This window comes from Typopeltis vanoorti, chromosome 5, assembly GCF_054136105.1.
Source record: "Typopeltis vanoorti isolate ZY-2024b chromosome 5, IOZ_Tvanoo_1.0, whole genome shotgun sequence".
Taxonomy (NCBI): Eukaryota; Metazoa; Arthropoda; class Arachnida; order Uropygi; family Thelyphonidae; genus Typopeltis; species Typopeltis vanoorti.
The window spans coordinates 56,795,933-56,808,241 of NC_143553.1; the positions used below are offsets into that span (position 1 = coordinate 56,795,933).

General features: G+C 34.0%; 1 protein-coding gene across 1 annotated transcript in view; it reads left to right on the forward strand.

Moving 5' to 3' along the window:
* The window catches only part of LOC150106434 (A-type potassium channel modulatory protein KCNIP1-like), a 304,981-nt gene that overhangs the window by 121,746 nt on the left and 170,926 nt on the right, over window positions 1–12,309 (forward strand). The window contains exon 2 of the mRNA XM_090392444.1: window positions 7,518–7,598. Within this exon, the coding sequence (XP_090248570.1) occupies window positions 7,518–7,598 (81 nt within the window). The remainder of the gene's footprint in view (window positions 1–7,517; window positions 7,599–12,309) is intronic.

The following is a 12,309-nucleotide window of genomic DNA, read 5'->3' on the forward strand; positions in this document are numbered from 1 at the left end:
TATTTTGTTGAAGAGTAGCATGAAGGTGTTATGGAGAATCGGCGACGATGTACACAGAACTTGATTCTACTTTTTGTTCAACCTTTGAGACAGGTTTGCCGCGTTTGAAACTACCATTAGCTTAGGTGATGGTTCTATAAAGACTGCTGCAAACCATTCTGCTGAGAAAACACTTATTCTGCGGAGTCTTATCTCAAAAGAGACAGACTGCCTATCCGTTATCTGCAATGCTTATTTGTACGTGAAGGGTACTGCGACTCAGCGCCTTAGGCATTGTTCAGGAAATGTTTGTCAGTCTCAATTGCTAATATGAACATCACCTTGCATTGCACTTATCTCGAAATACTTTTTTAAATCTTATTTTTGATTCAAAACTTATTCAATTTTTTTATTACGAAACTTATCGCCCTGGATTAAGGCCAAAAATTGTACGGTGTTTGCATGTTAGCCGTTGAGTATATAATGTTGTATGGTTTTATTTAATTTAAATACACTGTTAATTAAATAAAAATGTTGAATTTTATAAATAATTTTATATTTTAGTTCTTCTTTCCTAATGTGTTTGGAATTCATGTCGATTAAATTTAGATAAATATAGCATATATTTATATATAATATTCAAATCGGATAATTTTAGTTAAAAATCTGTTTTTTTGTCTTTCAAATAATGCATAAAAATTGTTTTCCAAAATGCATGTTGCGTTGCTCATCAAGATTTGAAGTATCTCATTAACATCTAGAGCCTTCAGCACACACACAGTGAGCTAATAAAGTAATTCAAAACTTTTAAGAGAATTTTAAAAACTTTTAAATAATTAGTTATAATTAATATTGTATTATTATTTTTATATGAAATAAAATTATTATATACTTAAACATTTTTCAAATTTAATTTAGTCTCTGTTACTCAAGCTATCCAGTAAAAATTTTTTTAGATATAGAAAGTAAAAATGAATTTAAAAAAGTGGCTCAATACAAATAAGAAATGCAAATAAATAAAAAAAAGTTTTCAGGTATCTTTCTGTGTTTGTTGCGCTATTCATGGTTTAAAATATCTTTCAAGTGCTGCATGTGGTTCGTCACAGACGAAGAATTTCTGCAAAACATCCGCAACACTCGCACTAGCCCTTTTAATACTTATTTTTAAGCGTCTTGGCTATCACAGAGAAGAGTTTCATTTAGACTAATTTGCAGCTGTTATTTACTGGTAGCAATTTCTTCCCAACTTTTTCGAGAGCATGTTCGCGTAGAAACTGCAGAAAAAAAAGAAAAACATTTCGCTTACTAGAACTCTAATTGCACTTCCTAACTTAATGGTCGCTTTTATTAATGGTCATGCTAACACTGCTAAAAATAATGGGCTTCGTTGATGGATTTAAAAAATAAAAAATGGAGAGAAAAAGAAACTTGTATACGTTTATTCTAACACATGTAGAAATGTAATCATTTATCACTCCCCAAAAGATGGATCTGTTGCTTAATCTAAAGGGGGGGCGGGTGCAGAAGAAAACCACAAGACAGATCAAGCAAGGAGAAAAATAAAACAGTAAATAATCTTATAATAATTCCTGGCTGTTTGTGGTAGTCTTGATCCAACTACTTTTAAATAGTTTTTGTATATTTATGTTAATTATTATTAATATTAAATCCCATTAAGTACGACAACTGGCGATTCTTGATATTGTAATCCATTAAAAACAAAATTGATTTGATAGTTTCTGAGACGAAACTGACGTTATGCATTATGGCATTTAAAAATTAATCCATACGCTTTTTTTCTGTGAAATATTAATAGAAATATGTCAAGTTTTAAATACAATTAAGACTGAAAATTTTAAAAATAAATTGTTCAGCAGTCTAAAATACTAGCATACACCTTTTATTATTCCATATCATAATATTACAAATAATTTGAGAAATTTTATTAAGATAAGATTAAGAGAGGAGGGAGAAAAAAGTCCTTTTTAGGACTTCCAGGGTAACAAATGGCAATAACAAATGGCATTACCTGATGGCAATGCTGTTGCCAATGAAATTTAACTGAGGTTCGGCTGTTGTTGTACCCCCTGGGGCGCAGAGATTTGAGAGTTTGAATTCGCTCTCTTAAGGTATTTTTCCTTAAGGGAGCAATTTGAGTCTCCGGAGAAAGTGTTCTCCGGCACGGCCCGCTGAAGGGCTTTGTCGTGGAATGCTTTTCTTCGGAATTTCAGCGGTTCTGCTCTGCTCAGTGGTGGTAGGTGGAAGGCCATCACTGAGTGGAGCCACCGTTGAGATGGACGGTCTTTTGCCCACAATTGAGTGGCCGAGGGATCGCCCGAATTTTTGAGACGGCTTTACCTTTAGATAAAGGTAACAAATGACAATTCTGTAGCCAATGAAGTTTTAACTAAGGCTCTGCTATTGCCGTTACCCAGCCATGACTAAAGCTTTTAGCTCAACAACACCCCATCCACACAGATTTTCTTCATTCAGATGACGGGATAAAGAGTCAAGGACTCAGTCCATCTCCCAGTTCTTTTAATAAGAACTTAAGATTATGAGGATGATAAGAAATCGACCGTGAGATGCTGTAATTAATATCCTTGGAGGGTAATGGATGGTAGTGCTGTAGCCGATGAAGTTCTAACTGAGGCTTGGCTATTGCTGTTACCCTCCTGCCATGATCAGAGCTTTAATAGCTCAATAACACCTTATCCCTACACTGTCCTCTACAGATAACGGGGAAGATGAAAAGCATTCTTGTTTCGCTCCCTTTAAGCCAGTCCTTTAGGACTATAATTAAGATTAGGAAATGTTAATTTATTTGATAATGCCGTTGTTTAATAAAAAATGTTCCTTATTATTTATATGATTTAATTTAATAAACAATTAAATTTAAATGTTTCTGTTGCAGTGAAGAATCACATGCCCGTATAATAATAATTACACATTTGTAGATTTAGCATGTCTTGTATGCATGCATTGTATTCTATGGTTTTTTTCTTTAAATACTAATTTATATCTTTATGTCAACTATCACTACTTATATGAAATCTTCAATTGTTCTCTTTATTTCTATAAGACAATTTTCGAAAATATTCTTACTTATTCTTGAAAAAAAAAAAATTAAACAAATACTGCTTGCCATGATTACACTGCATATACGCCTTACTGGAAATGTCTATAGCTATCCGTGTCAACGTGTCGCATAATTTTCCCAAGTAGATAGACGCATTAATCCATAGGCTTTGCCATTTGAAATTCCAATTTGATGACTATCTTAAGACAGTCCCTAGGCGTCCGCTGAGCTCTTTCACAGCAAAATAAAGAAATTATTCTGTCTCGCACAGGAGAAATAAAAAAACAAAAAAAAATCAGTTAGGCAAATTGCACATACTAGTTTAGGCTGGAATTGAAAATACGATTGATTCTGCATCTGTATGAATTCGAGCCTGTATAACTGCATATTGTTTCTGCATTTATATTACTAATCATCTGTTCTTCGGCTTTGATCCATTATTCTTTTCTGCGTTGACATAACATGGCATTATGACCATGTCTAGTCTACCGCTGTATAAAGTACGTGTACCAGTGATAAGCCAGTATAGTTGCGATGGGTATATGTTGCGCAATCCAGAGTATTAAAATTGCAAATATGTGCATAAATGAGGTGGTGTTGCCACAGTTCATGTCGCATTGCAACGTGGAAAATGTGACAACAGCATCTCAGATGATATATACCTATGTTTCAGACCAAAGCTCACAACACACTCTCTCTCTCTCTGAAATCACATTCGAAAGCATTCATTGAGTCGCTGGTCTGGTCCTAGTGCCCATGCAAACAGATGGCTGAACTTATGGCGCACACAACATGAAACGATTGGCTCATGTAAGGTTTTCCATCAAATTGGTGTGGCAGTGTTCCAGTATGAGGCATGCTTTTTCAGGAAGAATTAGGACTCTTCATGCATATCTCACTACACAACAGGAGTCCAATAACAACGCATGACATATGTGGCCTATTGGCATCTCTTAGCAAACCACGTACATTGTACATGAATGAAAATGCATATCCTGCAGATAACGATGTTAGGCAATAGATCCTATCGGGATCTATTGCCTACCATCGTTATCTGCAGGATACTAAGGTAGATTGTGTCGACCTTCAAATGTATGTGATAATAGGAAAAGATGGTAATCTAAACGACTTCAAATAGGAACTGATAGTGTGTGGAGAGGGGGGGGGGATGGAATAAGTATGTCGAAACTATTATCTTGTCCAGATGCACACTTACAACAATGTTTTGGTATACCCAGGTGGCATGATAGACAGAAAACATCAGGTCATCATCGAGCATGCAGCTAGAAACAGCTGATCGATGCAGGAGGAAGATGAAGGATAGACAGAACCTATTAAGTCGAACAAACGTATTACAAACTGAGCAGTGAAATCAGAGAGTATGTGTGAACGAATCATGGGTTTTTACACCTTTTCTGAATTAGGTATCACAGCAGATGAACTTTAAGAGAATCATGTCTATCTAAGAAAACTTCCAGTAGCTATGGCAGAAAAGGAACACTTTGTCTGCCATAGTTACTGGAATACAGCATTAGATACCACATGAAATCCAAGAAAATTCCAGAATATTTGCTTGGAGTAGGGTACTGCAAAGTGCTCCCGGAACCTCGATGAGAATGCCGTAGCTTGTTGATATAGTTCTGAAAGCTTACGGTGATCCAACTCCACTATTAGGTGGATACTAAAGTAGCCACTCAGGGTATTCTGTATCATATGATACAGGGTGTTCTGTCGCATATCAGTTTGTAGTTTATTAGGTACGTTCCAGGATTTAAAAATCAAGCAGACGTGCATGCGTAATTTAACCTGATAATGGGCCAACAGCACGACCTACTGTAGTCAATTAGGTTTGTTCTATTAATGTATTAACAATGTTATTAATTCTAGAAGATAAAGCTGGTCTTGTCTAGAAATCCTGACGTTATTGAACTGAGGTTGAGCATGATTAAATAAAATACTTTTTTTCTACGCATTCAATTGCATACAAAGTCAACAATGTATCTGTGGTTTAGTATTTTTGTAAGTGGAATTTACTTTCTTCAGATTTCGACAGGCTAAAAGCGATAGCTAATACAATTCACGAAGAAAATATGAATTAAATTAGAGGCTGTTTGCAAATATATTAACGTAAACAATCTTTAATTGGAAGATATTGTCATTACAGACAGATTTGTTTCTAAGTCATTCTGAGTTAAAAATAAAATCACTACAAATATTTGTTAGCATTTCCTCCAATTTGCTGTTAGTAATAAACAAATAGTTCCAGCTTAGGATTACAAATGTTTCTTTTGAAAAGTCACATACAAATAATAGCTAGTTGCTAGTCTTTAAATTTAACAGGAAACAAAAGATCAAAATGCCATAAAAGCATATCAAATGTCATCCATTCTTTGACTAAAGATATTACACATTAACGAAGATGGCAGTTGTTTCTGTTTTGGAAGAATCATTAATTTTATTTAAACGTTGTAGCCAAATATACAAACACCAGTCAAACAAATATAATTAGTTCCAGCAATCTTGAATGCAGATTATTTTGTTTTAATACATGTCTTAAGTCCTTATAAGGACTGGCTTAAAGGGGCGAAGCAAGAATGCTTTGCATCTTCCTCGTTATCTGTAGAGGACAGTGTAGGGATAAGGTGTTATTGAGCTATTAAAGCTCTGATCATGGCAGGAGGGTAACAGCAATAGCCGAACCTCAGTTAGAACTTCATTGGCTACAGCATTGCCATCCATTACCCTCCAAGGGTATTAATCACCGCCTCTCACGGTCGATTAATGAAACCAACCTTAATACATATCTGACCACAAAAAAACTTCTTATTATTTTTTTCATTTTTTTTTTATTTTATTTTTTTTTAAAGGGTGTAGCTAGATGAGTCGTTCTAATAATAACAGAAAACTTTCATTGGAAAAAAAAAAAATACTGAAATAATTTTATAGAGAATTTAGAAATTAAAAAAAAATTATGCTTAAATATTACTGTTTTTGAATATCAATATTATTTGAATTTCGGTAGCAGAACGTTATTTCGATGTTATAGCGCCCTCTATTTCTCGAGAGTATTCAAACCTCATTTCAAATCTTGGTATTTTGCCAAGTTAATTATTATTTTTTTTTTCTTCACGACTCAGGCCTACTTTGTTATTACGCCTAAATTGACTTGGTTTTTTATGTTAAATTTCTTTCCACAAGAAAACTTGACTTCCGTTGACAAAATACAACTTCTGTTTCCTTCCATTTTTGTGATTACGTGAGCTGGCGTTGCACGTTTACTGTCTTAATGAAATACGACAACTCTCTCAACATATCACGAAATTGCTAACACCAACATATTAGTCTTACTTAGTTGCTCATCCAGACATCTAGATGAGTCCATATAAAACATTTCCTACATCTTTCATGGACTTCCCTACGCGGTGTTAATAGACTGGTCGCCACTTGTGGTTATGATGTGCATGAATCTTCGGTATCACTACGCATTCTCATGTCGCTTTTGAACTATGTGATCACCCATGGAATGCCAGATGTAATAGTGAGAAAGCTGGTTTTCTTGCCACATCTACTGCATGGTGAGAAAATAAATAACATTAATTCCATATGAGAAAATGTCTGAGACTGCGTAGATAATACATTCCATTGAATCTAAGCAAATAATGAATTCTACATTCGATAGTACTTACGTCAATTTTTTCGTATAATGTGCCTAAAATTGTCAGTAATATTCTGTCTTACGCTTTGGCATTGTATCCAAGATCGTCTCACTTTATGATTTTTAACTTTTTTATTTTTATTTTGGATTCGATCATCATACAAATGCATGTCATTGCTTTTGAAATGTTGACAAGGGTTAAACAAATGGAACTCTTCGAAAGTTAAGTCAGGATTATTAAAGTAGTTCCACCCCTTTATTAATTGAAGTGCAGTTTAACCAGATCGGTAGTGTGTGCTGGGCGTTGTCATGAAGCACGATCACTTAATATCTCAATAAATGCGTTTCTTTTGTATGGAAGCCCTAAAATGTTGCACCTTGCTCTAGTACCATTCATCATTAACATTGTGGCCTGTAGAGAGAGAGAAAGAATCAAAAGTGATTATTTTGCTATCGCAAAGGCACGCGAACATCTCTTTGAAACGGTTTTCTCTTAGAACTGTTCTATGCTTATAAAATGGAAGTTATGTCACGATAGCTTCGATATTCTAAGTGAAAAAGAAACTATTATTGCCCATTAAATTACTATTTTCAAGATGAAATTTAGTTATGTATTAATTATTCCATCACTTTGAGCATAGTGCTATTTTTTTCAATAAACTTTGATATATTGCTTGATATCTGATTTATTGTCTTTGATAGGCTTAGTCACTAAACACTGGTAAATTATAATTATATTTCATTGCTTGTTTTATATTACTAAATATACGGCATCCGACTCACCTAATGGTTTTATTATTACAGACGCAGCACTAAATGGTGGTAAACAAGAGGAGCAGGAACAACAACATGAGGTCAGAAACATGAGATACTGGGCAAATAAGAGTAAGTATACATTAATCAATTATGCAGTAGTGATTAATTTGTGATGTTTGGCATTATTTCAGAAATCATTTCATGTCCTCCCCTCCTCTTAGTGTGTTTCGCAAGATGAGTGAGGTAATAGTACATTTTCCCTACTCTAAGGTGAACTGTTGTTATAACAAATGACGTCACACTTTAATTCACTTCCATACTTGTTTTATTATTATTATTATTCCTGAATTTCAGACAGACGCGTGTCCGAAATTAATTATTGGTCATTGTGTTGTCTTGTAACCAAATTCTATTATTAATGATGGGCTGTACCTGCAGGAAGTTAGGGGGGAAGAGAGAAAGAGAGAGAGATGTGGGAATTGTATAGAATACTACTGAATAACTATTTTGATAGGTGAATTTTCCGGTTTAATAAACTTCCTGTTACCTATTTGTATCTTCATTGTCTGACTTTCAAGACAAGAATAATAAAAAAAAAAGTAGGTAAATTATTTTTTTATGTTTGAACTTTATTTCAGCGTTATATATTTGAAAATAAGGAAGAAATATACAGCAAGGACATCTACCTCAATACAGTAAATAATGAAGGAGTTCTCTTAGACACCTCTGGTGTAAAAAGATGTTTCACAAAAATTATTAGTTGTTATGGTATTTGTTGTTAATTGATATATAATTGAAGGAACAGATGGTTAATTAACTAGAATATTAGAAAAAAAAAGTATTTAAAAATAATATTATTGGTTACGAACTTTAAATGCATAGAGTTTAATTTTTAAATCCAGATAACGATTACATCAAACAACACCAAAACATATTTTATATAATTCCATCTTATACATTTTAATTTAAGAAACTGGTTTTATTATTATATATATATATATATATATATATATATAATGGATTAATTAGATGAATCAATCGACCGTGAGATGCGGTGATTGATTCATTCAATCCAATACCCTTGGAGGGTAATGGATGGCAATGCTGTAGCCAATGAAGTTCTAACTGAGGCTCGGCTATTGCTGTTACCCTCCTGCCATGATCAGAGCTTTAATAGCTCAATAACACCTTATCCATTCACTGTCCTCTACAGATAACGGGGAAGATAAAAAGCAATCTTGCTTCGCCCCTTTAAGCCAGTCCTTATAAGGACTATAAGGACTGGTTTTATTGGGATTTTCTATTTTTCTATTCGGTTTGGGGTTGAATCAATCGACCGTGAGATGCGGTGATTGATTCATTCAATCCAATACCCTTGGAGGGTAATGGATGGCAATGCTGTAGCCAATGAAGTTCTAACTGAGGCTCGGCTATTGCTGTTACCCTCCTGCCATGATCAGAGCTTTAATAGCTCAATAACACCTTATCCCTACACTGTCCTCTACAGATAACGGGGAAGATGAAAAGCATTCTTGCTTCGCCCCTTCAAGCCAGACCTTATAAGGACTATAAGGACTGGTTTTATTTAGAAGGTCGACCGTGAGATGCGGTGATTGATTCATTCAATCCAATACCCTTGGAGGGTAATGGATGGCAATGCTGTAGCTAATGAAGTTCTAACTGAGGCTCGGCTATTGCTGTTACTCTCCTGCCATGATCAGAGCTTTAATAGCTCAATAACACCTTATCCCTACACTGTCCTCTACAGATAACGGGGAAGATGCAAAGCATTCTTGCTTCGCCCCTTTAAGCCAGTCCTTATAAGGACTATAAGGACTGGTTTTATTTGACTGAAATTTGTTTCAAATGCAGTTTATGTTGCGAGTGTTTGTTACAAAGCTTTACAAGCAATTTTAATACCAGTTACTTTACTCGGAAAAATGGGGAATTCTTAAATAAATAAATAAATATTTAATAAATAATAAATTTAAAATTTAAAATAAATTCTTAAATGATAAAAAATAAATAATAAATTCTTAAATAAATATTTATTTATTTATTTAAGAATTCCACATTTAAGAATTCCACATTTTTCCGAGTAAAGTAACTGGTATTAAAATTGCTTGTAAAGCTTTGTAACAAACACTCGCAACATAAACTGCATTTGAAACAAATTTCAGTCAAATAAAAAATAATTAATAAAAATATTAACTGGATCAAGCGATTTCCTTCACCTAGACGGTAATAATATACTATCAGATATCACTGTAACACTTAACGTGTTTTCTTACAGTGCACTGTTAAACTAAGTTAGAAAAATGTTTCAATAATGACACTCATGCCACTACCCTAAAGTTACATTTTTATGTGACTCCCACCCACAGAAGGTTTATTTGTGAACCTACAGTGTATTCATACCATGGGCAGGCTAAGACTTTTTATTTCTATTATTTATATATAGTTATTCTTTATTTTATACATTGTCCAGAACTAAACATTCACTTCAGGTCTCCAATAATCGGGGTGGTGGTCTCACGCTCGTCGATGAAATTCATCTCCCACCTAAAGACAATCAAAAGCATCCACGGCGCGAGTCAAAACCGCAACCTGTTGGTTGGAGAGCGTATACGCTAACTACTAGGCCAACCAAGCCGGCGAACTTAAGAAACTGAGAAAACACAACAAATAAACTGAAATGACTAGCATCCTCTTTGTTTTTAACAAAATCTTGGGGGGGGGGGAGGAATGATCAAAGTCAGTTCAGTAGAACAACATATGCGTGAATATAAAGACATGAAAGATAAAGTCTGACAATAGAATTGCACATGCAGGAATAATCAGGTTTTTGATTCTCGACCTAAAATGTCAGAATTCTAAGGTTAAGCGAATCTGGGTTTTATACGAGTAGGTGAGAAGTGGTTTTTTTTTTAATAGACAGATTTCGGAGGCGCAAAAGAATATGGTGGATTTGTTCCAAGAAATGCTAGCGGTATTAGTTAGACCAAGATAAGATTCCAATCTTTCCAGGAAATTTAAAAGCTAGATGAGGGTGAAGTGAGCTCTTTCAAGAAATAAAAGACGGAACTGTACTTTGTTGTCAATCAATGTACCTCATTGTACTATTATAATAATAATGGTAAGGAGATCCGTTTTTAAGATGTTGGTTAGGGAAGATCTTGAAAGTTTGTGTGATTGTGTACTACATAGCTTGTAGAAAGGAGAGTCATCAGCAAGACTATTCATAGGAGTCTAAATAATAGTTTTAATAAGGAGATGTCTAGGCTAGACTTGACCATATACTCTCAAAATGTCAAGAATGACCATATGAGGTCCTATAAGGAAAAGAAAAAGATATTTACACTAAAGGAAGATAGCGAGGAGGAGGAAAGGTCAGTCAGTAATTATATTATTGATTAATTGTGACGTTAAAGTAGTCAGTTTTACAGGAACATAAGAATTCGTCAGTTTTTTTTACTTTTTACTACTATATTCACTATAATGATTGCCAGTTTTGTTATTCGTTATTTGTAAAGCATTAAGTGATAGTGTAAGAATTTTTTTACTACGTAATTATGTTCTTTATTTGTATGTCCGTATATGTGATTTTCGTCTTCGTTGACATTCACAAGCTAATGATTTATAGCTGAATATATGCACACCTCCCCTCAATGTCACGAGTATAAGAAATATTGGTGACTGCTGGACAAATGCCAAACCCTCCTTCGAACACTTGAGTACACTTATGAGTGAAGGGCGTTAGTGGAATACTGCCAGATTTAATAATAAAAAAAAGTGTGGTAAAGTTGATGGGAAAATCGTATAAAGCTGCAAACTAAAAGATGCAGCAGATTCCTTGTAAAGATCATCTCTCCGCTGGGGGTATTCTACAAATACGCACTTTCAGAACTGAGACTGAATCCAGTTTCTTACTTGAAGTTTCTCTGCCTTTCATAAAAATGCAGAGAAACTGCATTCAATAAATCGTTAATGACATGTTAAAAATGAAAACAAAATCGAACTGTGATAGTCTCATGTAAAATACATAGTTAAATGACGTTACATTACCACATGATTGCGTGGCATCTCTTTTTTTATTATGCAAATTCCAAATATTATTCTGGGCACGCACTGAAGTTTCAACCTTCTTTTTTTTTTTACAGAGCGAAATGATATTTCGATATATTTGAATCTTATAATTCCATGGAATCCCATTATGTACCTCATAATATTCTTCATGATTCGTATATTCAAAAAGCTTTCTATTTCTCGTTAAGTTTGGAATATGAACTCACCATAATCATCTTATGACGTGTTTGGTTCAACATTCATTTCAGTAAAAGAACACGCACACTAAAAACGAGCAACTAACTATTGAACTAATATCACTAAATGGAAAATCTTAGAGTAAGAATATGAAAAATTTAGCATTTAAATACATCGAGGTTTCTTGTACAACTTCTTCCTATTTCAATAACCGATTTCGATAAATAGAAATAAAATTGCTTTAGAAATTGGAATCGAATTAATGGCACGTTTATAAATCTGAAACACCATTAGACGGTGAAAATATAATTGAATGTAATGGATAAAATTTAAAATATATAAAATATATACATACGTTTGGAATATAGATAAATTTATTTTCCTGGTGTGACACCACTGTCTTGATTACTGAGGCCTAAAGCGGCTTCGAGAAAAAAAAATCAATAAAAAGTGGTTCTACAGAAAGCTGATATTGTTGTTACTTTCCCAAGTATATCTGTTTTTCTCAAGGAAATTCCATTTGACTTTAGGCAGGATAAAGTTTCCAAATAGAATCGAATACTGCTAGCAACAGCTA